This window comes from Dreissena polymorpha, chromosome 5 (assembly GCF_020536995.1).
Source record: "Dreissena polymorpha isolate Duluth1 chromosome 5, UMN_Dpol_1.0, whole genome shotgun sequence".
Taxonomy (NCBI): Eukaryota; Metazoa; Mollusca; class Bivalvia; order Myida; family Dreissenidae; genus Dreissena; species Dreissena polymorpha.
The window spans coordinates 2163026-2190984 of record NC_068359.1 but is presented as its reverse complement, the minus strand read 5'-3'; the positions used below and the strand labels follow the sequence as shown (position 1 = coordinate 2190984).

The window sequence follows — 27959 nt, the reverse complement described above, 5'->3', positions numbered from 1 at the left end:
CATTTATAACCATGTATATCGGTTCCGGGTTTTCTTTACGGCATTTGCGTGTGTAAAAAAAAAACCGTTAAAACAGGCCGACTTTGTCCGCGATTTACAGGCCGACTACGACCCTGCCATAAAATATTTTGATATGGTTAGAAATTGTAGAGGATCTTCTTTACAACGGTACCATTATATTTAATATCGGACGAATAATAATGAAGTTATAACCATTTATATTGGTTCCGGGTTTTCTTTACGACATTTGCGTGTGTAAAAAAAAACGTTAAAACAGGCCGACTTTGTCCGCGATTTACAGGCCGACTACGACCCTGCCATAAAATATTTTGATATGGTTATAATCTGTAGAGGATCTTCTTTACAACGGTACCATTATAATTAATATCGGACGAATAATAATGAAGTTATAACCATTTATATCGGTTCCGGGTTTTACCTAAAAGATTTCCGGGTTTTCCGGATATTTCCGGGTTTTATACCTGCCCCATTTTGCACGGAAAAACGAGTCATTCGATAAAAGGGGAGCAACAGCGTGAACAGCTTGTTTTTTGCTTCATCGCATTTGTTGCTCTTGTCTGCGAAATTTCTTGCTGTTGTGCAATTGCTGGTATCTAAAAATAGAGTTATAAACTCGTTCGTCTATTTCCGTAAAGATTACACTCAGAACAGTCCGAAGATCAGCTCTATTTATAGAATTGAGATCACTCGGTCCAATATAAACAAACATTCATGACAACATTCGCAAACTTTATTCAGAAGAACTCATAACACGGTAAGAAATTTCGTTTGATGTATTTGCTTCTGTTTGAATAATTTTGATAACAATTGTTCATTTTCCGTTAAGCGACGGGATGGCTAATCGCAAATTAATGCGAAAATTGCATACTTTTAATTATGTGCATGTCCTGTCATTCTATACATAGATGGTGACGTCACTACGTTATTGTCACCTCTATACTTAGACGCATCACGCACCTCCATTTGGAGGCATTTATGACTACGACACAAAGAAGTCCGCGGATGAATAAAGAATTTGCTTTATAAGTAAACATTCGTGCTTTGATTTAAAAGTTAAGTATTATTTTGTTCAGTCTTACGGTTTTATGTTAGTATCAATTAAAATTTTCGTTAGTTTTCAACAATTTCGCTCTTTATTAAATTTTTTTAAACTGTACTTTCACTTTCGGTTGTATAACAACATGTATCCTTTATTGACGAAAGTTTGCAATGAAATAGCGTTTTCAAAACCGCTTAAAAAGTTTCAGAAGGTGTGTCTGATGCATGTTTTGAATAGACACAATGTCATAGCTATATTGCCGACTAGTATGGGAACAATTTGATATTTCAAATGGCTCCATTTGCATTGCAAGAGAAGTTCAAATTGACTTGTTCAGTTTGTTAAATTTTGACACCCTTATTATATATCTTTTTATAAGTGCCTGATAGATTTTTTTCTTTAAAAATTGAGATAAATGAAAAATTTAGTAAAAGCACTGCATTGACTTTCTATGGTGGTCATTTTCAGTGGAATAGTATGTTACAATAAAACAATTATAACTATTATATTAATGAATTTAGATTAGGTGTCATCTTTAAATGGGGTATTGATTCATTATATGAGATTAGCACATTATATAGTTGAAAAATAAATAACACTTTAATGACTTACCATAGTAAAATAAAGTAGCATAGAATATGTTGCAGGTCATAAAATGTAAAACTAAAATTGAAGAAGCTTTACAAATATTTAACACTGACAACACTGTTGGTTTTCCAAAAAAAAAACCTTCCTATCTACCTGCCCTAGTTTTTGGGGGCAAATTTAAATATTATTAATATCATTGAGTTAACTTATTTAAATATCAATATCTTTTGTTTACATTAGCTTATTATATTATTAATAATGAAATACTTTGCAAGGAAAGTCCAATTCAGTTTTAATTAGTCTTAATTAGCTACTATTAAAATTGAAAATATCAGTGACATCCAATACTTGGATTATACGCGTATGAATGCATATTTTCTTTGACAGTTACATAGTACCCTATTTAATTGGATTAAAAACAACAAATAACTATAGTTCCACAACCCAGCCCAAGTTGACTCAAACTGAATTAATTCATCAATTGATCCTATTTAATTATATTAAAAACAACATGTGTAAGATTTTTAGAATATCCCATGTATTCCTCTAGTATTCCTCTAGTACACCAACATGCCTGTCTTACTAATGATTTACATGCACTCCTTAAACAGTTTAACAAAAATAATGAATGATTAATCCAAAGAAAACAACAAACAAGCTGCTTCATATAAAAAGTTAATTACATATGATTACATTAGCAAAATAATCATTTTGATAATAAATCAAGATTATACTTCAACCAAACCATTATAAATTAATTGTGGGGTGGGGGGAGGTAATGTAAGCACTAAAACTAAAATGGGGGAAATGTCTGGGAAGGGAACATCTTAGGGGGGGGGCGTCCAGAATTCCTGCTAAGGGCGACAGTGTTGTTAATGTGTCTTTAGAAGAAATAACTGAAGGAAAGTACTCATTGGTGTATGCCCATCCAGAAGCATTTCTGAGCATATCAATTGGAACAGCAATATTGAGTGCATTTGAAAGAGATATAACTGTTTCATGCATTGCCTTTGATGAAGCCCACATGGCCCTTTAATGGTAGCTTTCCTATTAGGGATTTTATACTTATTTTTTACTCCACAATCTAGCTCTTTTGTCATAAAATGAGAAGTTTTATTATCCAACAGGTTTTGTGTTTGAACCTCACAAATTTTATAATACCGAAGTCCCATCATATAATCATCATCACAATCAGCAGCAGCATTATCATATTCATCATCATCATCGTTAGCAGCAGCATCATTGTGTTGTATTATCAGAATTCAATACAAACACAACCATTACAACTCTTACTACTACTACTAATTAATTAATTATCTACTTCTACAACAAGAACAACAAGAACAACAACAACTACTACTACTACTACTACTACTACTACTACTACTACTTCTACTACTACTACTACTACTACTACTACTACTACTACTACTACCACCACCACCACAACCACCACCACTACTACTGCTACTACTACTACTACTTGGTACACCAGGACTTGTTGTCCATGGAGACGATAATGTGAACTCTCCCAAAGTATTGATCGAACCCATGCCCAGCGGACAACATTTTATACACCATAGCGACCATAAATTAATATTTGACGCCATGTGCAACATAATTCACCTTATTACAAAAAAACATGGAAATCACAAAATGACTGAAAATGCTTTAAAAAAAATGCAAATTTGAAATTTGAAATAAAACAACCTAAGCAATACATAATAAGAAACACTACATTATTGAAACACTGATACCATGAACATTTTAGGGTGTAACACCTTATGAACATGTACCAGACTTTCTATGTTCTACCGGTACTTTGAAACTTTACGTACCACCTACATAAAATATAGGCGTTATTGTCCATTCATTCATAGCAGTCCTAATGAATTATGGTAATTCTCTAAACATGATTAAAGTCTAAAGAAGGAAATAATTTATTTTTTTTACAGTTTGAACATTAAGGTCATTCTCTCGTCTCTTCAAAGTATCACATTTCAATTATACAATATAATACAAACATTTTAGACTTTATAATCCTTAGTCAGGATAAGATAAGCGACAAATGAATTTTTATAATTTACTTCAATTTCAGGTAAGACTAATAAATTATTTATTAATTACTACATGTACTCAGGGTTGGCACCAATCGACCGCCCCCGGTTTTAACCGGCGGTTTTAACCGGTTAAAACAGCCCCGGTCAATACTCCCGAAGTGGTCATTACTGGTCAATTGAACTTTACCCCCAATTTTGATTAATATTCCATGCCTAATTAAACAATATTGATAATATAAATTAAACAGACATGTTGCCAATAATGTCTTAAGCTATTAATACCCAATATTTTATACCTATTCATGCAATTTGTAGGCCAATCTCTCAAAATTTGTCAAATTAGTCAAAGTTGGTCAATTTGATTTTTCTGGTTGATTGAACTTTTTTTCAATTCTAATGAATTATGAATGCTCAGTGAATTCTGTGCTTGATTCAACAAGAACCTGTCAATTACTGTGTATGAGTTGTTCCCCATGCCCCACTGTCCCCACAGTCTTCTCACCTATACAGGATGGGGCACCCAAAACTGATAATAGGGCCTTAAATGGCACTTTTTTGACACGACCCTTACTTGTCATGTTTTCTTGCCTAGATTTCTTTAAATACTTTTTAAACAAAATAGTGAAAAAATATTTTATTTTCCATTGATATAAAAGTGAAAAACATAATAAGAAACAAGGGCTGTTTGTAAAACATGCATGCCCCCCATATGGGCTCTCAGTTGTAGTGACAGCCATTTTGTAAATATGTTTTTTGTCACTGTGACCTTGAACTTTGACCTAGTGACCTAAAAATCAATAGGGGTCATCTGCCAGTCATGATCAATGTACCTATGAAGTTTCATGATCCTAGGCATAAGCGTTCTTGAGTTATCATTTGGAAACCATTTTACTATTTCGGGTCACCGTTACCTTGACCTTTGACCTAGTGCCCTGAAAATCAATAGGGGTCATCTGCCAGTCATGATCAAACTACCTATCAAGTTTCATGATCCTAGGCATAAGCGTTTTTAATTTATCATGTGGAAACCATTTTACTATTTCGGGTCACCGTGACCTTGACCTTTAACCGTGTGACACTAAAAATCAATAGGGACAATCTGCGAGTCATGATCAATCTACCTATCAAGTTTTATGATCCTAGGCATAAGCGTTCTTGAGTTATCATCCGGAAACCATTTTAATATTTCGGATCACCGTGACCTTGACCTTTGACCTAGTGACCTCAAAATCAATAGCGGTCATCTGCGAGTCATGGTCAATCTACCTATCAAGTTTCATGATCCTAGGCATAAGCGTTCTTGAGTTATCATCCGGAAACCATTTTACTATTTCGGGTCACCTTGACCTTTGACCTAGTGACCTGAAAATCAATAGGGGTCATCTGTGAGTCATGATCAATCTACCTATCAAGTTTCATGATCCTAGGCATAAGCGTTCTTGAATTATCATCCTGAAACCATTTTACTATTTCGGGTCACAGTGACCTTGAGCTTTGACCTAGTGACCTCAAAATCAATAGGGATCATCTGCGAGTCATGATCAATGTACCTATGAAGTTTCATGATCCTAGGCCTAAGCGTTCTTGAGTTATCATCCGGAAACCACCTGGTGGACAGACCGACAGACCGACCGACATGTGCAAAGCAATATACCCCCTCTTCTTCGAAGGGGGGCATAATAATTATTAAAAGAAAAAAAATAATTGAAAAGAAGAGTCTAGAGTACACCCACAATTGGAAAACATTTTTGTTGTCAAAATCAAGAACTTAAATTGCTTATTCATTTGAATACCAATTGAACTTTTAAATATGAAAGGAAAAAAAACCTCTTAATACAGAAAGGAGAACAGTTAGAAGTTACTATTAAATTAATAGCAAGTAACATCCTTTTGTGTGAGTGATATGAAATAGCCTAAGGGCAGATTTGCTTCATTGTCATTATCAGAGACATAACACTGTATGCATTTTATTACCAATTAAGGCTTAGGGGCAAGATTTATGACCCTAGAAAACACAAGAGTTCTGTTTGTCCATCTGCTTATCAAATAGATATATCAATAGATGAGTGAAATACTATGGTTACTACAATAGTAATAATACTTTAGTAACAGATGCGAAACACTGAGATAAAGATATTGCCTGAGTCCTTATGTATTTGAGGCCATTTCCATAAATAATAAAGAAGTAATTTTTACAGCTTTAAAGGTGTTTTTTTACAATAAATGCAGACCTGTTTACTTCTACGGATTCGCCGTAGTTACTACGGATTATTTGGCTAAACTACGCACTACGGATTTGTACTGAAAAACTACGTATCCATCTATCAAAGTGGTCAAATTTCAGTTTTTAATCGTACATGTACTTTCGCATATTTTCGGTCTTTGCGGGTAATTTATCAATCATAATCATTTTGGCGCTTGCGTAGTTATTAAAGAAACTTTAAAATTCAAGCCTTGCGGGGAACTAGTGCTGTTGAGCTTGTCGAGTCGTCACCGAACGACAACTGACCTTAGTATTGGTTCGCAAATTTAGCCGAATATATATACGATTTTACGTTGCTATCCAGTATACACATTTCTCTCTATTGCGGAGAATACCGACGATAGTCGATGTATCGGGATTGAGCACGCCTGTTTTTACACACGTCCAAGATGGCAGCAAGCAGACGAAAAATTGTGATTAACGGCGAAAATAATAAATACCATTCAAATTAACAACGGATATCATTATGGTCATTAGGGAATAATGTAATGCCTGTGTCAATTTACGCAAAATACTACGTTTGAGATAAAAAAAACAACAGCAACACATATTTATCAGAAATCTTTACAGTGAATGTGCGTCACGGAAATGAGTGTTGGAAAATTGGAGTTTAGTCTACTCATAAAGTTAAAGCATTTATTATAATAAGATGAGTGCCGTTCGAAAATGGAAAGAGACAAACATGATTTGATTTTTATGTTAGTGGACCTGTGTATACTCAGATTCATATGCATATCCTGCTTTATTATGTTTGTTGCGCTGTACAGTTTAATGAAATAGCATTGAACTGAGGTTTTCAAGTGCAAGATATTGAAAGTTAAACAAATAAAATATATTATTTTAACTCAATTTAATACATCATTAACACAACAAGAACACTAAAGGGTTTGGTGTTTGTCAATATTTGTTTGTTTTCCCCTTATGATATTTAATTTAAAAAAAAATACTGAATTAAATTAATACTAGCTACTTTTAAAAAGCTTATGATCAAATGGTGTATTTAAGAATCTATAGATTATTGCAAGTTTATTATGCATGTGGATGGATATAAACTAAATATCGTCTTCATTGTAAGCAGACATTAAAGCAGCACTTAATAATATAAAAATGCTGTCAAACATGCACTTAAAAACAGTTTTAATTCTGTTACTTATAATCATATTTATAGTGCTTAATGTTTTTCAATTTCATGGTTTATCGCGCTATTTTTTTCCAATTTCATGGATTATCACGCTATAATTTTCCCAATCTAAATGGCACAGGCTGTATCAAATAAAAAAAGCAAAAAAAATTCGCTTAACAGATTAAATTATTAGCAAGTAAATTCATCTAATGCTTTATGTACCGTTAAACTGATGTGACCGAGTCATGGTGTTTTAATGCTCAAAATGATTGAAAAGGTTAAAACTACTCACAACAGCCCAAAACTACTGAGAGATGCCCTCCATACTACTGAGAAGCAATCAGTAGGGTAAACAGGTCTGTAAATGACTAAAAAAAAGTTTACTAGTATCAATTACAGAATAATTATTGATTTAATATAAAAAAGCTCCTTTGTGATGTTTTAATGCTACAATTTTCAATCGACCAGTAATGACCATTATTGACCAGTAATGACCGGTTTTAACCGGGTATTGACCGCCGGCCTGGTCAATACTCAATTGACCGGTCAATATGCCAACCCTGCATGTACTTGGGCGAATAAATTTTTACTAAGACACTCAGTGACACTTAGACAATCTGACAAAAAATAAAATCTATTGCCAATATATAAGTCTAAATTCATAAATACTATCACACAAAATACATTTCATCAATAACACACATTCATATTAAATTAGTTATCTCTATATATTATAAATATGGTACATAAAGTGTCAGATAGTGGTACATAAAGTGTCGGTACATAAACGGACTGGTACGTAAGGTGTAACATTCAACATTTTAAAAATCAGTTAACAATATATGGACTTAATTGTTTTGCATATACGCAATCAAAGCATATTTATTAAAAATTAAAACACACTGTTCATGGCTTTATCTTTTTATTTATACATGCATCAACTATTCTGGTTATTAATACATTTTAAAAATTATATATAAACAAGAGCACCACATAATGGGTGCCAAGCTAGGCTGCTGTGCAGTTTTGAATAAATGAATTTTATTTGTTTTTAATTAGAGGTTAGTGACCTTGACCTTTGACTAAGTGACCCCAAAATGGGTGTGGTGAATATACATGTGAGGTTTCAATGTTATAGGTGGAAGCACTTTGATTTTAGAGCTGATGTAAAGGTTTTAGCACGACGCGGACGTATGACGACGAGCTGTCTATGACAATACCTAGGGTTTTCCCCGAAAACAGCCGAGCAAAAATTGAGCGCCATATAAATTAAATGGAAAACATAAATATTATGTCAAGAAAAATAAAGCTGTAAAAATCTCACCTGCTCGTCTTTGATGTTGCAATAAGCACATTCAGCATTTTCAGTATCTACTAAATAAATATATGAAAGTGCCAAATGTCCAAAATACCATGACGTCCTCATCAAAATGTTAGATCCTTCGAACTCCATTTATTTTATCCCTGATTAATCCTCTCACACATTAGGCCTACATGTAAGATTTCTTGTTATGTTCACAGCGTTTATTTTAAATCGTTTACGTTCTCAAATTTCAGCAGGTATTTAATTATAAATATTTATTTATTATTAAGATTTATTTACTATTTCGAAGATACAGTCTTGCAACGTGTTTAGTTAGTCTAAGTTACGTGTTTAGTGATTCTTACAAACAATAGACTGACATGAAAAGTGGCTCCTTTTGAAGCACAAACTATCCAAATATATATTACAGCTGGCCCGGTTTTATGGGGCCTGTTTTTGATAATAATTAATTACCATTTTTCACTTCCGTGTTTATTATGTTTACCAACGCCATGATGGGAAAAAGTCCGTTTCCCACAATGCTTAGCGCGCATTCACACAGGTCAGTAAGACCGGTGTGACACAATGCATGTCCTGTAAAGATATCTTTAGGTTACACCTAACTAAATGAATCACTTGTATGTTCCTCATAGTAGAGTAAACTTTTCATATAATTATATATTGAAATCTAAACTCAAAACCGTATGAACTTAGTATTGTTCAAATAACGATTCAATCAGTTTAGATAAACAAGTATTCTTCATTATGTTCTTGTTTTTACATTAGACAACCCATATCATGGCGGGTACCAACGAAACTGCGAGTACTCAGCCAACCCATGACGGTGTGCGGACATTTAGCCACATGGAGGAAGAGATTTCACGTTTATCCGCCAATTTCAAGGGACAATGTAAAGTGATTGACACAAATGGGAAGTTCGTCAAAACGGTGAAGCTACATCCAGAGGGTCTAGACATTGTCTGCAACTTCAAACTGACAGGTATTTTCCTTTACATGTGTATGTGTTACATGGTAATAGTCTCCATATATATAACTACACACATACTAGATATAAACAACATCATGCTATATTCAGCTAGAGAATCTGAGAGATCATATTCCAGCACGAACATATAAATAAACAATTGCAACATAGCTTAAAGGTACCAAACTGACGTTACATGCATTAAATTAATGTATATAATTGGTAAAATAATCGAACGGTTAATGTTTCTGAAGAAAACGTTTATGCAGCCTTTTATAAGATAGCATTCTCACATTGCAGATTCCTACCCTGATGTTCCCCCGGTAGTAGAAATCCGGTCTGCTTCTTTGGATGAGGAAGAACTGTCAGACCTGAAAATATTTCTGCAGCAGACGGCGAATGCGGCGAAACCATGCTCCCTAAACCTTGAGGGTCTCGTGAACGAAGCCCTTGAATGGCTGAAGAATGAACGAATAAACGTCACAGGTGAGATTGGAACATTGTCCTACATAGAATCTCTTCTGTTGAATTTTTCATTAGTGTTATTGATAGGACACAGTATCGAACTTATATTTTCTGTATACATGCAATCTGTACAGCAGTTGTCCTTCATTAACGTATCTGTTTGAAGTTGGTAGTGCATTGTTATCTAAGTGTGATTTACATGTTTATTTAGAGACTCTGAGTAGAAGGTTGATATTGAAACACTCTTACAAATGTTTTGATGGCGATTGTTAATGTAGTTGAAACAACAACAGTACACATAATTAACCGTTTCTGTTCATCCATAAACCATCAACCAGCACACAATTAAAACGAAATTGGCAACGATTATAGTGTGTGTAGATTATTATGTAAAAAGAACAGAAGTACTGACAGACCATTTACATACCAGTATTATTCCCATTAATAGTCCATTTTCGGCATCGCATAAATATTTCTTTGCTTGATTTCGCAGGAGCTAAAGCCAACAGGAAGAACGTCAATATGAACATTAATGACAAACAAAAGAAGGCACGGTCAAAGAAAAACAAACACAAAGACGATGTAGCAAAGGGCAAGAAACCTCCGATGAAAACCTCAATGGACGTCGTGAAGAGAATTCTATGGGACGAGAATCTCGAGCGAGATCAGTTCTTAGTCGGGTATCTAGATCGAATAGATGGGCTGAAGGAGAAGTATTTCAATGCGTTCAGCTGGGAGGACATAGCCTCCGTCGATTACACGGTGTTGGCCATTCCAAAGCACCGTATTCAGTACTTCAAGTACAAGGACACTATTGTGTGGGACAAGCGATGTCGGCTGGACAACGTCTTTGGGTCAACCGGAAGTAATACGACAATTGTCGAAGTCATCGCAAACTTAAAGGCCGCACATAATGTAGCTGCAGGAGGGACGGGCATTTATGCAGAAGGTAGTGTTAACATTAGCAACAATGTGGTGAACGATGACGATCATATTGACAGCGATTATGGCAATAGCGACGATTACTCGGACAGTGATAGTGACAGCGATGATGGTATCACTGTAACCATCGGCAAAACTGAAGGCTGCGCATATGGTGGCAATAGTTATGGCGGAGACGAAGGGGAATACGGATACGATGATGACACGGGAGCGAGAGCTGGGCCAGATGATGGGGACGAGGAAGGGACATTTGACAAGTATTGGCGAGATAAACTACGACCAAATTATTTTATTGCACTGAGAATAACGGATGATGAGATACGAGGAAACGCTGAAGCAATTCAGAAGCAGGTCATCGCTAGTGAATCCAGGTTGAAGGAATGTGCAATACCTAGAGGTGCTATGCACATAACGCTTTGTACTGTTGGGCTGGACTCTGGCGAACAAATTATGAACGCTGTTAAGTGTTTAAACGAAGCAAAAGACGAATTGGCAGGAATGGTACCAAAGGATAAGAAATTGACATTTAAAGGAGTGAAGACATTTTTCAATCGCGTTATTTACGGACGAGTGTTGGATTGTCCGCCGGAGTTCATGTCGTTAGTGGATCACGTCAAGACTTGCCTGACCTCTAGCGGGATTGAAATCAGAGACTATCATGAGTTCATTCCGCACATGACCATTATGAAAGTGTCTCGGCCGGTGGCGAAGTTGACTGGTAACAATTACATTGCGCCCTGGTTGTATTCCAGTTTTAATGAGACGTTTCTAGGTTCTCAGACTGTTGATAATCTGCACTTGTGTTCCATGGTTGACGATCGACAAGCAGACGGCTTTTACATCACCGCCACGTCACTTGACCTTAAATAAGACGGCTGCATCATTGAAGTCAGTTGACGATCGACATTAAAACATCATAAAATACCTATCTCTTGCACGACTGTTTAATAACATTCGGTGTATGTGAGGGCATGGGACGACAACTCTGCATGGTGATTGACCCCATATTTGTGTTTGATAGTATTTGTATGTATTTATAATGAAACTACTGATAATACTGATGCAAATACAATGCTGATAATTTTGTTTATTTTGTTCCGACATTCTTTCTGTGATACTTGCTTGAAATAAAATAATTATTTATTTAATATTGAATGCCATATTTTTATGTTAACACTAGTTTACAAAAAAAGTGTATATTTGAACTTCTGTAAACCAAAGACCTATAGAATACATATAGGTCTTTGTGTAAACTATCTGGCACCTCAAAATTCAGCGTCGACAAGAAGGCATTGTACAATCATATACATACAATTGTATTCCTAACTAGCACATTCCATAACGAAATGGATAAACACTGTGGTCTTGTTTAAATAACATCAGGTGTGATTGATCGATAAACACACTATAATGAGTTTGTAAGCGGGAGAATATTAATTTACATGACTATTGCATTCACTTTAAGTTGTGGGTTCTAGAAATTCTCTTGTATTCGAATGAATTGAAGTGCGAAATAAATCAGTGCATATCTTTCATATGAGCTCGTTGAAGCAAAATTGAAAATACGCCTTCATCATTTAACGTTTATAAAACCACATACAAGCATTAAACAAAATCTTAGGTCCATATCTTAGTCTCAAATCAATGTCAATAAGCTATTTTAATCCGGTGAAATTTACGTATTCAATTCTCTGTAAGCATTCTTCAAGCAAGAGTTATAACGCAACATGATCTAAAGAGCGCTTTAACGTTCTAATCTCGTATTTCACTTATGTCACGTTAAAGACGAAATGTATTCGTATGTGTATGCCCAAATTCGAGGATGGCGGCATAAAGCAGCCGCACTGAACGTCTGACCGAGTGCCCGGATGTCGGTCCGAACACTTATTTCTCAGCTTAACCTCTGTTATATATTGATTGATCGTAAAATAAATTGGCTTCTATGTAAGTCATCATAAGAGGACATGTTGCGCGTAACGTCAGTCTTTTTACTCAAAGGTCAATGTCTCAAGTAAAGGTCAAACGTCAAAATTGGTCATAAAACAGCTTGAACATTATTGTCTTAGCCATTTGTTTCCCATTCACTTGAAAATCACTGGACACAATTGTAAACCTTTATAATACAACGTTTCGGGTGTAAACCCGTAATCCCACCCAGGAGTCAAGGTCGCACGTTAAGTAAAAATTATCGTTTTTCCAGTTAACAACTTGTCTTGTCTGTAACTTTGTAATAAATCATGCAACAGGAGGCATCGTGTCGCTTCGATAATCCGCCTCCATACCTATAGGTTAAGGTCACAGATAGAGGTCGGAAGTCCAATTTGGCCATATAGCAGTTTATTTTTTAATAGTGAAGTTGTGAGGCAACGGTGGAATGGAGATGTATGGTGGTCATACGTAACCTATGAATGTCTTCATTGTTTGTCAAGATCTAGTTTTGACCACATGCTTTTATTCCTTGAAAGTTCTGCAGAAATCCTTATAATTAAAGAACATATCACACAACAGGGACTATAATGCATTGTTACGTTTAATTACATATTTCAACTTTATTATGGGAAATACGTGGTTCGTACTTGTCCCAAAACTTTTAAGTATAACCGCATGCACAATTCTTCCTAATCTACATAACGGACATGTTAAATCTTTTTATATGGAAAATATATAATAATTTACTCCCGGTGCTTCGAAATTTCATCATTTTCTAGTTCGTGTGAATAGAGAAAATACATGTGTTGAGAAAAATGACACATTTATCATAAAAGTAAAAAGAAAAGGAATTAACGGTGGTGTGTTAGATTATTTTTTTTTGTCTCAGTGTTTACCATTAAAAATTTCAACTGCAATAGCCGTTGAAATCAATTTCGCGATGGCTCATAGTTTCCGCATGTTATTGAAACTTTCAATGTCTTTAAAATTATTGAAAGTCAATAAACTGCTTTTTATATGCACATTTTACTTCAACATTTCTTAAAGGGTTTGAATATCTTTAGTGATCAGAGGTACTTGGACCATATAAATTGAATATCGAACGTGCACGGAATATTAACGATGTTCAATTGAGTTTTATTCCCCTATTGACAAAATGTGTCTGAACGCAATTCATCGTTTTTGAAATATAAACTTTTAGTTTCATACGTGTGAATAATATAGTATCGGTATGTGGAAAGTTACGTTTAATATTTTGGTGTGCTTACAAATATGTGAGTATATGTAGAAAAGTTAAAGTTTATAAAACTTGTTTTCTGATCGACATCATCCATATTGTTTTCTTAAAGATGCTGATTATGATGTAAACAAAAAGCATAATTTGGAAATAAACGCATCCTTTTTTGGGATAAACATAGCACATAACTATTTATGATAGATTTGAAGTCATCTCGAAATTGAAGAGTGTTATAATTCATATTATTTTCGACCGTCAAAACGTGCATTGACATTTCGCTGTTCATCCGACTGCTGTCGATACATGTTGGAGTCTGAGGAGCTTCTCCTGTCAGCACCTCGGTTACAGTATACGTTAACCCTTTGCATGCTGGGAAATTTGTCGTCTGCTATAATGTCGTCTGCTGAATTTCTAAAAATTAGCATTTTCTTCGATTTTTTTTCAAATAATACTATCTGAATAGCAAACAGTTTGGATCCTGATGAGACGCCACGTTCTGTGGCGTCTCATCTGGATCCAAACTGTTTGCAAAGGCCTTTAAAATTCGGTTCCCGCACTGAAAGGGTTAAAGGAAATATTTAAACACAGCTGGCCAAATTGCCAACATTATTTTTTGAAACGCAAGATATCAACACATTTCTGAAAATATGGAGGCTCAGCTTGTTAAAATAAAAATAGTTCGAGCTTGGTTCTTAGAAGAACAGATATCTATTCAATTATGTAAGGTGTTTGCAGAATATGTCAAAACTAAATTGCAGAAAATAAAGATGCCTGCATATACCGGATGTGTCTTCAATTAACAAATTAAAATTTTCATTTTGTGCTTAACTATGGTTTAAAGGGTAGTGCCAGTGAGTAAAAATGATTTTAAAATGTGTAATTCACTTAAAAAAACTATGGTATCATTAATTTTCACTAAGTCACCGTTGCTATAGTTTCCGGATTCCAACCTTGTGAAATGACGGTATACTTTTGATTTCAAGAAGTTATTATTAAAGTAAAATTCTCCATAAAAGACAATTGAAATGTAAACAAACGAACGAAAAGAATTTAAAAAAATCGGTAGATAATTTTTCATCCGGCAAGATAAAAGAAGATATTAATTTCGTTGGTAACTCGTTTATTAACATCGATTTTTTTTATCAACAAACAAATGTTTTCTATGCAAGTTACACCATTCATGGAAAGCCAGTAGGTTGGTCGGTCTGATAACCCGTCGATTATGTATCCAAAATGTCATGGAAACTTCAAAGTTGTGGTAATTGTTGATTCGAAAATTTTAATTTTGAACACCTTAAGTTCAAAATCTAACATTTGTCGCTCAATCTTTACATCAAAACTGTATCTCAAGATTTATTTTCCTCTATCGTGGGGTCATCACACCTAAGGTGGCACAGTGATGATTTCGCTCCTCTTATTTAATTGCACGCCTCTTTTTTCTATCTCGTTCCCTCAACATAATAACCCGACTTACTAACTCGCTCAAAAACTAAATTAAAGAGAAATACAATAAAAATGGAGCGGTGCAGTAAATAAAAGGGGGGGGGGGGTCATTAAACAAACGAGATGAGAATTTAAGCTATCTCAAGGGATAACTCGAATCGATCCCACTAGTCAGTCAGCCAATCAAATTGTTATATAAATTTCACATTTACCCTTTTAATCATAACAAACTGAAAAGAGTTAATCGTAAGGTATTTTCAATAAGGACTTTCATATCGTCAAATGCGTGGTGTAGTGTTAAAACACAAGGCACTAGTATATCAATATTTGAACGTCACATACACCGGGTCCTGCTATCATTAATTAAACTTACATTACATCTAGCTGCCTAAAAGTCCCACAGTCCCATGGACGACAATTTTTCGTCAGCGTGAACAATCACCGTGATCTGATGGTGTTTCCATCGTGATATATCGCGGTGACAGTGGGTGAGCACCGCTTCTTGATTGGATTGTTTCTTGAAGTTATCTGGAAATCGATATCACTGTGGACCACCGCCATCGCGGTGGACCAACGCGGCCACTGTGGTTCGCGGTGAATTACAGGTAACTGTGTAGTTAATGCGTGAAGTTTTACTTGTTTGTTGTACTCAGTTGTTTATTTAAAGAATTGTATTTGTTAACATTTTGAAAATGCTTTCTTGTTTTTTGTACATATAGCTTGCCAATGTGAAACATGTACATGTAATTTTATATCAGACTTTTTTGGTAATTTGCTGGTTCTATCGCTACATGTATTGTTAAATATACATTCGAGGCTTCGGCAGTAAATTTTCAATTCACTTATATTTCAGTGCAAAAAGATCAGTTGTTATGTTGCCGAGTGACTACATGTATGTCTATACCTGTTTTGTACAAGTTCATTTCGTCATGTATTTTAAAGAAAAACGTTATCGAAGGAGTGTTTGATAAAAATTGATTTATTCAATATCACAATTTTTAGGTTACTTATTTCACTTTTTTTAAATGTGTATCGAAATCAGTTTTAATACGGGACATGTACAATAACAAAGATGATATGAATTAATAATTTATATTTGTAACATTATCATGTATTTTAATAAATGAATATGATATCAATAATAAAAATCTCTTCAGCGTGGTAATAACGTCCTTATTTTCCGAAAAAAACAACAACAACATATTCTTGGTCGTGCCTGAAAGAAAAAGTCAAACAGGTTCTTTTTAAAAGCTAACTTTTATATTATGACTCGCTCCACTCAACGCGATTTTTTAACTTAATTTTCTTATCGAGACTTTATATATTCTATATACAGAATATTTTAACATTTTATTAAACAGTGATCGCTATCGAAGCGAATATTAATTTGTTTACTTAATGTTATGCATATAAATATTGTGATAAATATAGATTTAAATGTTATTAGTAAATCAATATTGATCATCATATTAAAATTCATTCGTATACCTTGTTTATATATGTATTTAAATGAACTTGTTATAAACAAAGCACATATATGCAAATAGTCACTCGCCAACATGACAAATGATCTTTTCGCCTAACTATGATATTAAAATATCACTAAATTTAATACTTACTGCCTATGTCTCGGAATTATACATGGATGCGAATCAAAACATGTCACAATAAAAACATGAAATCACTTAAATAGTCTGATATCAAATTGCACGCAACATCTTTTAATGAGAATGATGGCGAGCTATATATTTACACGAACGAGCAAGCATTTTCGAAATGCTAACAAACACAATTCTGTAATTAAAAACACATGTGACATTTCTTGCGGAAACAATTGAAACAAAACGAAACAAAACAAAACAAACACGACACGCAATTTATACTCAAGCTCGATGTAAGACATGTCAAATGATTCCGTAAAGAGGGTACTTATAGGGTGCTGGTAGAGCACTTGGTCTTCTAATTGCTAAATGTAAATCGGCGGGCGGTTTGCCATATAAAGTATTTACCAAATTATATGATACTACTGTCTGGCCTATAATTTCATATGGTGCGGCCATTTGGGGGTACTAATCATGTTCGTGTATTAATGCAGTAGAAAGTCGAGCCTTTCGATTTTTTCTTGGTACAGGCCGATACACACCTATAAATGCTTTGTATGGCGACACTGCCTGGCAACCACCACATGCTAAACAGTGGAAATCTATTGAACACCATTGGTATAGACGTGTTAATATGGACAGTGGTAGAATGAATAAAAAAGTATTTTTGTTCTGTTTAGTTAAAAGTAGCAGAACTTGTAAGAATTGGCAATTTGAATGTAAACTCATTTTAACGATATATGTTTGTTACATCCATTGAATGACTGTAGTGACAGAAACATGAGAGATTTCTGTGAGCAAGTGCTGTCCCACACCATGCATAAATATGTTAGCATATGGAAAAATGATGTTAATGCTGAAGTCGGGCCATCTGGTAGGGGGCGTAATAAACTTAGAACTTATAGTCAGTTTAAAGAAACATTTGCTGTAGAAACGTATGTTACATCTACACTACCCCTTACGACATAGATCTGCTCTTGCTAAGTTTAGATGTGGAATTGCTCCACTTAGATTAGAGACTGAAAGGTATGAGGATATTCCAGAAAATCTGCGTATCTGTCCCTAATGAAAGCTAGCTATTGAAAATGAATCCCACGTTTTGTTTCACTGTGATGCCTACAACTCTGTTAGGATTGACCTTATCTCTAAAGCTAATGAGATAAATAGATATTTTAACTCACTATGTGATAATGATAAACTAGTGTTTGTACTATCAAATGAAGACATGGTTAAAGTCAGCGCCAAGACCTGCCATATTATCTTAAATACACGAACACATCTTTTGTATAAATAGCATTTAAACCATATCTTAACTTGAAGCAATACTATAAAGTTTTATCAGATTTTATTGATGCTCACATGTAAATCTGTAAGCATTATCTTAACTTTTAGCAAGACTTATGTTTTATCAGATTTTAGTGATGCACACATTAAATCTGTAAGCCTTTTCTTAATTTTTAGCATGACTTTATGTTTTGTCAGATTTTAGTGGTGCTCACAGTAAATCTGCCTGATCATGAGCTCCATTAAAAATTTGATATATATAATGTATGTATGTGTGTGTGTGTGTGTTGTGTGTGTGTGTGTGTGTGTGTGTATGTGTGTGGTGTGTGTTTGTGTGTGTGTGTGTGTGTGGTGTGTGTGTGGTGTGTGTAGTTGTGTGGTGGTGTGTGTGTGTGTGTGTGTGTGGATGTGTTGTGTGTTGGTGTGTGTGTGTGTTTTTGTGATGTGTGTGTGGTGCTGTGTAGTGTGTGATGTGATGTGTGAGTGATGTGATGTGGTGTGTGTGTGTGTGTGATGTTGCTGTGATGTGTGTGGTGTGTGTAGTGGTCGTGTGTGTGGTGTGTGTGTGTGTGAGTGTGTTGTGTGGTGTGTGTGGTGTGTGTGGTGTGTGTGTGTGTGGTGTGTGTGTGTGTGTGTGTGTGTGTGTGTGTGTGTGTGTGTGTGTGTGTGTGTGTGTGTGGTGTGTGTGTGTGTGTGTGTGTGTGTGTGGTGTGTGTGTGTGTGTGTGTGTGTAAATGTATGTGTGTTATATATATATGTATGCATATTTACATATGTATGTATGTGTGTGTGTGTGGGTATGCTTATATATGCAAGTTTATGTTTTAGTTGGAATTATAATTTACTATTGTGCAAAGTATTAATTGCCTATGTTTTAAATATAGATTTGTCTCTTATAACTCTGTATTGAGTGGCAATACACTTGTAATATAATGAACGACTCGTATATGTATATAGCTGTAAAACTTGTGTATTGAAGAGACGTTAATAAACTAATAAACCTATATATAAAAGAGCGGAACAAAAATGACGATTTTAATATGAAGTATGACATAAAAATAAAACAAAATATATCGAAATTTACGAGTTTATTTACATGTACCTGTATTTCACCATAAATTACCGAGTATAACGCCCTCCTCATGGCTAAAATGCTAATCTCTTTTGTTGACTGCGCCCCTCCTTTATTTTATGCGCCGCTCGTCTTTTTAGTTGCATTCCTTCTTGTATTTGTTTGCAGTCCTCTTAAGTCTTTCTCGTTAGCTAGACTTGGAAAGGGCTCGATTGGTCATTGTCGGCTCGGGTACTTCTTATAAGTACCTCTGGTACTTTTATGTAGACTTAAATGTTCCCGGGGTACGGTAAACAAACTAAAACATACCCGAGAATTCTAACGCTTAATTGGCCGTTGTGAGGTTCTTTTAAAAATAATTATGGTCATATTATGTCAATATTTTGCACAATGACCTCTATATAACCGAAACTCATACTACAAAAAGGATGGTTCAGACAGGGCTTTTAGCTAATACTGTTTCGTATTTCTCAGCGTGTTGTATGACATTCGCATTTTTGGAGGGAATGAAACTCTTAATTGGCCGGGTACGTTGTTGGTATATTTTCGCGTACCCGGTGGTACATTTAAGTAGTCCCCGAGCCGACAATGACCAAATCGAGCCTTAGTAAGTCGTTCCCATGACATTCCTAACTCGAAGGAACGAGTTAGTAATTCGTGGGAACGACATAGAAAAAAAGATTGATGATTTATGCCACCATATTTACCTGTTATACAATAACTATTTATGGTTACACTAGATGGGACCCTCTGTCGGGCAGCGGATGTCTGCCTTGTAGACAGCGATTGTTAAGTACTGCGACTATGGATGCTGTAGCAATGCCTGTTGTGGACTGTCGTGAGTTTTTACTTCAAATTCTTATTTGAGTTTCTATTATGATACTGGAGTCTAGTACTCCTATATGCCTAAATAATATAGGATTTAATTTTCGTATGTGACATTATTTCTGTCTATTCAAGCGTTGCCGATAGGCCACAACTGTATCCTTTTCTATGTCATAGAGATTCTTTACAATGTTGATAAATGGAGCTAAAAAAATGAGATAAGAATGTTGTTTCTGATGATGAGTAATTCGCACGAATAGTTACCCATTATTATACTCGGATAAGCCCGTGCTCTTGTTTTACTGTTTTATGATACTTACAGTTAAGCATTTTATGTGGGATTCGCATGCATCGATTTTTAAACTAATTAATATATGCATTGTAACAGTTCTTAGTATAACCAAATATCCATTATTAGGCAGTTTCGCTTAGTTTGCTATAATACAGTGCATGGACATACGTACCTTACCGTGTATTTCACAGCACAATTGCCATCGTAGGCCTGTGATCGGCAGCCTATTATCACTGGCGGCACTGGTGGGGTGATATAGTGTGCCTGGCGTGCATGTGCAAGCAGGGCGCCGGATCCCGGGGCCATACCGTCATGCCGTACAACGCCAACTCCATCGTGGGTACGTATCGTTTCTCCGGCGACATAGTTAACGTTAGTAACATGATTTACAAAAACAAAAAATGGAGTGATTTACTGACTGCGCACTGTTGTATGTAAAAAAGGTTTTACTTAACCACTTTTCTTTGCGTAAGTTAGTTAGTGAATGACGTGGAATACGTAAGAAGCGTATCTTTTCTTTACCGGTATTTCTTATAAACGGCCAGCGCTATGGTCTGTTGGTGTTTTTACCTGAATCGCGTTCTTTATATGTACGTGTTGCTTTTTTAACGACAGCGGCGAGCTGTTACGTTTAGTAACGTGCCTTGGACGTTAGCAGCGGAATTGACGTTTAGCAGCGGTATGTCGTTGTTGGGTGTTTTTTTTTTTAGTATTGTGATTTTTTGAGGGCTTCTTTTTTTAGTACCAAAAGTAAGAAGAAAAACTTATTAGCAAGGTTTTATGATTAGTAAATACATCCTTTATAAGGGATGATATAGGGTGTTTCGTGCAGAAAACATTTAAACACAATATCATTTCTTTTAGATCTACTCGTATTTATAACGTTTCAGTGCACAACTCCGGCCTGGGTCACCCCGCCCCCTCTTACAACAGCGACTCCGTTGCGCGGCGGCGGAGCCCCCGGGCGCTCCAACTACGGTAACTACAACGACCCCGTCTACCCCCCGGGCATGGTTAACGAGGCACACCCCCCTCGTCATACTCTTTATAACGATCCGGGCCGCAAATATTAGAAGACATTGAGGCTATTTGTAACGATATTAGTTTCTATGGACAGTTACCAGTTTTGGGCTGTGAGAAATTATTTTTGGCACCGATTTCAACAGGGCCCGTTTTCATAATGTGTCGGAGGAAAATCTCTTAACATAATATAAAATATCAAAAATATGTTAAGTTCTTACAATGATAAAAAAAATTTAAAACAATATTTACTGTTTTCATACATTTTAATGTAAAGGATAAATAAATAGAATATCACCAGCAAATGAAAGAAATATTTAACACCGTTTATTTTTGTAGGTTTGCCATTAGGGGCTGAGTCGTAAATACGGATCCGTTGCATTTTCTACGTGATTTGAATGGCATTTTGCACGTTGTGCTGATTATATATCAGAAAAATAGTGCTATCTGGTATGCATATTCTTGCAATCATTTTATACAATCGCGAATAAGAATCGGCAAAATAAGTTTGTTTGGGACTCAAAACAGCATAGAAGACATACACATTTAATTGAGTGTGACGGGTTTTCAGTTTCTAAAAAATTCAAATTGTAAGCAATGTTTTCAGCCTCAATATGTTAGTGTCCATGAAAGCTGATTCGGTTCTTTGTTAAATTGAACAATTATGTTTTCGAATAGCAACTTTACTTTATCCTGGCTCCTGTGAAAATATGTATATGTATCCATTATTCTACTAGTATCGGCTTCTCATTGTATCATGACTTTAACTTGAAAAAAATTCTAAAAGTGCAGGACAATAAATTTTTTTTGTATTTACAGGTTTTAATTTATTTACTGTTTATTATGACATTTACGACGATCGATTTAATTGATTTCCGGTTTTAAGGTCTTGTTTATTTCCCGGTCGATGCCATGATTGATTCATAACGCAGGCCATGTTTTTTGTTAGTTTGTTAATGTTTAAAAGTAGGTTTTCGAATGATGTATAAGCCTGCTTATTTGTGAATAAATAAAATTCTTAAAATATTTTTTCAACAACTCGATGCAAGGGTTCGTTGTTTCTATTGAGAAACTAATTACAGAACAAGCACATGCGCATAGTAACAAACCTTAGCAACCAAGCCAGAAGGAACGATAGTATGAGACACTTTGTACAGATAATTTTAAACTACAGGGAGCGAAGCTCTAACCATGATTTTGTTCAAACCATTGTCGGATTAAAATGAAAGTTTTTTGTTGTTAGGCCTAGAAAACACACATTCAACTATAGATGACATATAAAAACATGTTTTGTTTTCGATCTTTTTACTTTAAATATTTAGCTGTATTCATTAAGTGGGCCTTTACTACGGATAACATGATACAAATATTTTTTACCGCTTTAATGTGGCTAAATACAAATGGTTTGCTAGTGGCATTCAATGCTTATGTTAACAATCTATTCCCCGCCGAATAGATTTTGTTTATGAATGGGTGCAGACCTAAAAAAAAAATGTTCATTTGTTCAACAATAACACTTATTTTAGAAAGTGTATGGTTATTGGTTTTTATCATGACACTTCTACTCATCGAAATCTATACACCCGGTGAAATTTCATATTGAAATCTTGTATAATATCTGGGGTTGATTTTTGAAAAGTAACATCATAAAAACAAAGGGCAATAACTCGTTATGGTTCTTATGCATGGCACTTCTCGTCGTTGATGGACGGATTTTTATGCTGAAATGTGCATCGTATATGAGATATAGCCCTAAAATGTTACATCATACAAACAACAACAAAGGGCAATAAATCTATTTAAGAAGTGAATGGTAATGGGTGTTAGTGTATGTCACTTCTGCTTATTCATAATATCTTTACACGAATACAGTTTTATATTTAAATCTAATATAGTTTATATTTTAAAGCCCTATAATATTTATGAACACAGACGGACGAACGGACAACGCCAACAACTATATCCATCCGCTTTCGGCGGGGAATAATAAATGTTCGTCGTTCTTATGAAATTTTAAATTAATCACGTCTTAAAAACACATGTTCTATTCGAATTCAATTTAATATACGTTGTGAAACCAGCATAAACCCTAACCAAATCCTAGTAAACGGTTGCCTAAATTGTGTTATGCCAAAGTTATTGACGCCATGTCGACAATGACCTTTAAATGTTTGCTGTTGTGTTTTTATAGTATGTTAGGGGTGTCGTTTATTCAAAGTGTAACAGTCTGTTTGATGTTATGTTGGAAATATGACATGCACCAATGACATCTATTTCCAAAGTTTAAATGTGATGACATCCGGACATTACATAAGATAAGTAGTCTTACTGACACCCGCAATAAACAGGTATGCAAGTCCTGCACCAAAGGGAACCGCCCAACCTTCAGGATGTTTTTAGATTTACACCTAGACATCAAAATGACGTACTCGAAACTATAAATTGCGTTTTAAAATTGTGTTATTTGTGTTTACTGAGTGGAAAACTGTATAGATCGAGCTGTGTTTTTTTGTATTATTTTAACTCTCCTTTTATTGCTGCTTTTTCTTGTTGATCATATACATTGTAATATCGGTATTGATGTATTGTGTCCATTAAATGCTGTTTGAAAACTAAATCTTAATCGTATTACTTATAACATAACATATGTGATTATCTATGAAATAGGAATAAAAATGTATTATGTTTGGATTTACTGTTCACAGTTTTATTTAATATTTTAGGAATAACCAAGTTAAGTATTCTTGAATAATAAATTTAGAATACTGGCTTGTGATAGAATACAGAGAAGTGACTTAATACGTGATGTTCATCTAACATAAAACAATTGGTCCAGGGAATGTAAACATATAGTACCAGAAAATTCCCGTCTTATCATAAACCTATCACTACTTCCATCATGTTGCCATGGCTCCAACGTTTGGACACTTGTCCCGGAGATGTTACTCACCTGAGTTACAATGTCAACGATATTGACCGTTTCCATGCTTGATCAGCCTTGGACATTGCGACAACCATCCAAGATCAGAATGACTTTGTATCGTATATTGCACCAGTAGGCACCATAAACACGAACGTTTTGACCCTTTGTCGTGCACAAAAATGCATTTCCATCATTAAAACTTTATTTTCTATCCGTTCTTCCCAAACTCTAACGAAGTATATGTATTCGCATTTCCTTTTAAACCAAGGCAAATCAAAAAGTTACCATAAAGTTTTGATCATAATGAAGGTTTTATGCAGAACAATTGAACAACTGTTTTACAGACCCGTTCAATATTCTGCTTTTGCTTTTCTCTTAACGTAACTTGACTTGTGATCGCGCTCGCTTACCAATTCATTTAATGTAATATATCCAGAGCGAAGATTGATACATTTTAATTGTATTCGTTTAAAAAAGTACGTTACGTTTTCGTCGTTTAAAGTACTAATTGAAGGCGCCATCGTGATACTTTGGGCCATCATGACCCTCTTGTTCCCAAATATAGGTTGCGGCATCTTTAAAGAGAATATCGTCGGGCAAGGTAGACGATGTCTCAAATATCTTACGTATGTTCCTGGATTATGATCTCTGCACATATAATGTGGAGGATATTTGGTTGATTATCGACTTCATTTCGCAAGTGATCAAATAAATTACAAATCTGTGGAATTAAATGCTTTCGACACGTAATATCGGTTCATAAAATAATACTACCTTGATTGAAATCTGTTATTGTCATAATTCCCTTATCAATCAAATGCGATACATTGGAACAATACTTATATTTGAGACTACCGAGTATGCATTTAGCGCGTTATTATTTAATAGGAAATGAATACATATTGTCAGATAGAATGGAAAACGAAAATACGATACAGTCCACACATACAGAACAATGTTAGTTGTTTTTTTTCTTCCAAGACACCAAGTTCTACCCAGTAAACGGACTCGATGCCTTTCAAATAGGGGTTTGGGGATAACAACTGTTCGTCGTTCTAAGCAAATTTAAAATTTAATCACGTCTGAAAAATACATTTTCTACTCGAATTCAATGAAATATACGTTAAAACAGCACAAATCCTAAACAAATACTAGTAAACAGTTGTCTCAATGGTGTTATGGCAAAGTTATTGACGCCATGTCGGCATTTGACCTTGAAAAGTTGTCTGTTTTTTTTCATAGTATGTCAGTGTGTCGGTCGTGTATCTTTCTGTTAAGTTATTTAACGGTTCCTTACCAAATCAAATTGTTAAAGTGACAACGCAAAAGATATTTCAAATAGGAAAAAAATGTAGAGATGCAGCAGGTTACTGAAAAAATAATCGGTTAACATATTACTATGGCCATTAGTTAAACGGTTAACGGTAACTGTACAACTTAAACATATTTGAGTATTGTTTTTGAACATGACATATTGAACTTGCATGATAAATTGATCGTAAATAACAAATTCAATCTTAAAGAATAATGGTTAAAATTGCAGATTTAAATATAGCGTTATACACCTAATATAAATATTATTATTATGTATTACATTAAGGAATGGGACTATTGGAAGTATTGTATTATACGTATGTATAACAGCCCGTTGTTTCGCTGATTTTGGGATTGTTGTTTAGGTAGCAGATTGTTGATTTGTAAATTCTTGTCACCAAGAACTGTCGGAAAACTTCATTCGTATTATACTTACCATCTTAAGTACGTGTTTTAAAGAAGTATCATCCAATTATAGTGTTATTTTTGTACATTGAGACTATCGTTAGGCCAGATTTTTTAATTAAAATAATTTTCGGACCCGACGACTCTAATTTTTGACGACACCAACAAACAACTTGAATCTCGATTTATTTCGGATGCCAAAAGGTGACTTTTAAACACGAAACGGGTGCCGGGTTTTAGAAAAAGTTCAAATGAGTTATAAATCATCATAAAAACACAGTTTTAATTACCGCATTAATACGTGAACATCCTACATCTGCTGGAATTTACCAACAGCTACGCCATCAGTGTGTTTCAAGAACGCTACAACGCTTCCCTAGCAAAGTCTGCTAATTTCCCAATAATTATGCAACCGTCAAATGAAATCCTGGATGGAATCGATGTGTAAGTAAATATTTTATTATTTCTTTACGATTTTGAAGAAGAAAGAAATAAGAAAAGAACGATTTTAATTTAACAGGTGCCCGAAATACGAAACCCATTTACGCCTATCAACTTAAAACTTATATATTTTACGCACAAATACAATCATATTTTAAAGAATAAAAATTTAATGTGTTGTTAAATGCAGTTTTAGTAAAGAATTTGTGCATATAATACGTGTTTTTCGTTATTTTCAATGGGTACTAAATAGATACGAAACTTCGATTTTGTTCCGGACTGGTTCGTACCAAAAGTTCAAAAAAATCGCAAATTTCAAACCATGAACGTCCAAATAAAAAATAATTATTGGAAATATTATTTTTTTCAGGTTAAAACTATGCCGTTTGATCCAAAATGAAATTCCTGGTCCAACATGTCAGGCACTTGACATCCGATGTGAAGATGTAAGAAAAAAAGAACATTGCAAAAACTTGACTCTTTGAACAATGAGTTACTGATAAACGAATTTGCAAGAAAGAAAAAAAGGGTTGTTGTATGGCCTATTAGAGAGGGGATACACAGAGAGAAAGTTCATTCTCGATGTTGCGACCAGCCAGAGTGCATTACCTCAGGACGCACGTGTTTTTTCTCCAAATTATGAACATTATGACATATTGTTCATTCTCTAGAAGAAATTGTTCTTTAAACAACGAATGTATTGCAAGTAACATTACCGTTGTTTAATACATTCTAGAGCAAAAGCGTTTATAATGTTGTTTGTATTTGTCTGCGGTATTGATTTTTGCGACCAGTCAGAGTACATTACCTCAGGACGCACGTGTTGTTTTTTTCTCAAAATTATGAACATTATGACATTGTTCATTCTATAGAAGAAATGTTCTTTTAAACAACGAATGTATTGCAAGCAACATTACCGTTGTTTAATACATTCTAGAGCAAAAGCGTTATAATGTTGTTTGTATTTGTCTGCGGGTACCGATTTTTGCTGGACAATAAACTATTAAATGTTTCTTTTAAACCTCAATAGCTTATTTGTTGTTTGTTGAGATAATAAAGTATTTTAATGCAAACAAAAAGATTCCTTTAAGAAAAATACATAGAGATGGCAAGTTTCAACCAAATGAGACGATTAAAAAAAAAATTCAAATGATAGCAAAACAAGTTATTTTGTTCCACGCACGTAGTCCGCGAACGCACGGTTTGTAAAATGACCAAAAATGCTCAGCAAAAAATAATTACCAAAAAGTTTATTTTGGACAAGTGAACAAAATGCATAAACTTGAACCAGTTAGAATTTTTTAAAATTCAAACTTATTGAAAAACTGCAGATCAAGACCTACAGTCGAATTATGATCATTTAGCAAATCAACATGTTTGAAAG

The 27959-nt window shown here is 34.7% G+C and overlaps 1 protein-coding gene and 1 long non-coding RNA gene across 2 annotated transcripts; both read left to right on the top strand.

Annotated features, from left to right (window-relative positions):
* Positions 1-656: 656 nt before the first annotated feature.
* On the top strand, positions 657-11875 carry LOC127831734 (leukocyte receptor cluster member 9-like). The gene is made up of 4 exons (XM_052356772.1): positions 657-775; positions 9184-9397; positions 9683-9868; positions 10341-11875. The coding sequence occupies exons 2-4, from the start codon at positions 9196-9198 to the stop codon at positions 11657-11659; spliced, it is 1707 nt and encodes a 568-aa protein (XP_052212732.1). The 5' UTR covers positions 657-775; positions 9184-9195; the 3' UTR covers positions 11660-11875.
* Positions 11876-13782: 1907 nt separating this feature from the next.
* On the top strand, positions 13783-21513 carry LOC127832196 (uncharacterized). Its single transcript, XR_008026734.1, has 4 exons — positions 13783-13992; positions 20096-20193; positions 20664-20812; positions 21363-21513. It is a non-coding gene; the product is annotated as an uncharacterized LOC127832196 (long non-coding RNA).
* Positions 21514-27959: the final 6446 nt, after the last annotated feature.

What these genes read in the sequence shown, in the direction of transcription:
- LOC127831734 (XM_052356772.1), top strand. Translation starts at nt 9,196, where the DNA reads ATGGCGGGTACCAACGAAACTGCGAGTACTCAGCCAACCCATGACGGT. An exon ending in CTGCAACTTCAAACTGACAG is followed by an intron (nt 9,398 to 9,682) that starts GTATTTTCCTTT and finishes CTCACATTGCAG; the next exon opens with ATTCCTACCCTGATGTTCCC. An exon ending in TGAACGAATAAACGTCACAG is followed by an intron (nt 9,869 to 10,340) that starts GTGAGATTGGAA and finishes TTGATTTCGCAG; the next exon opens with GAGCTAAAGCCAACAGGAAG.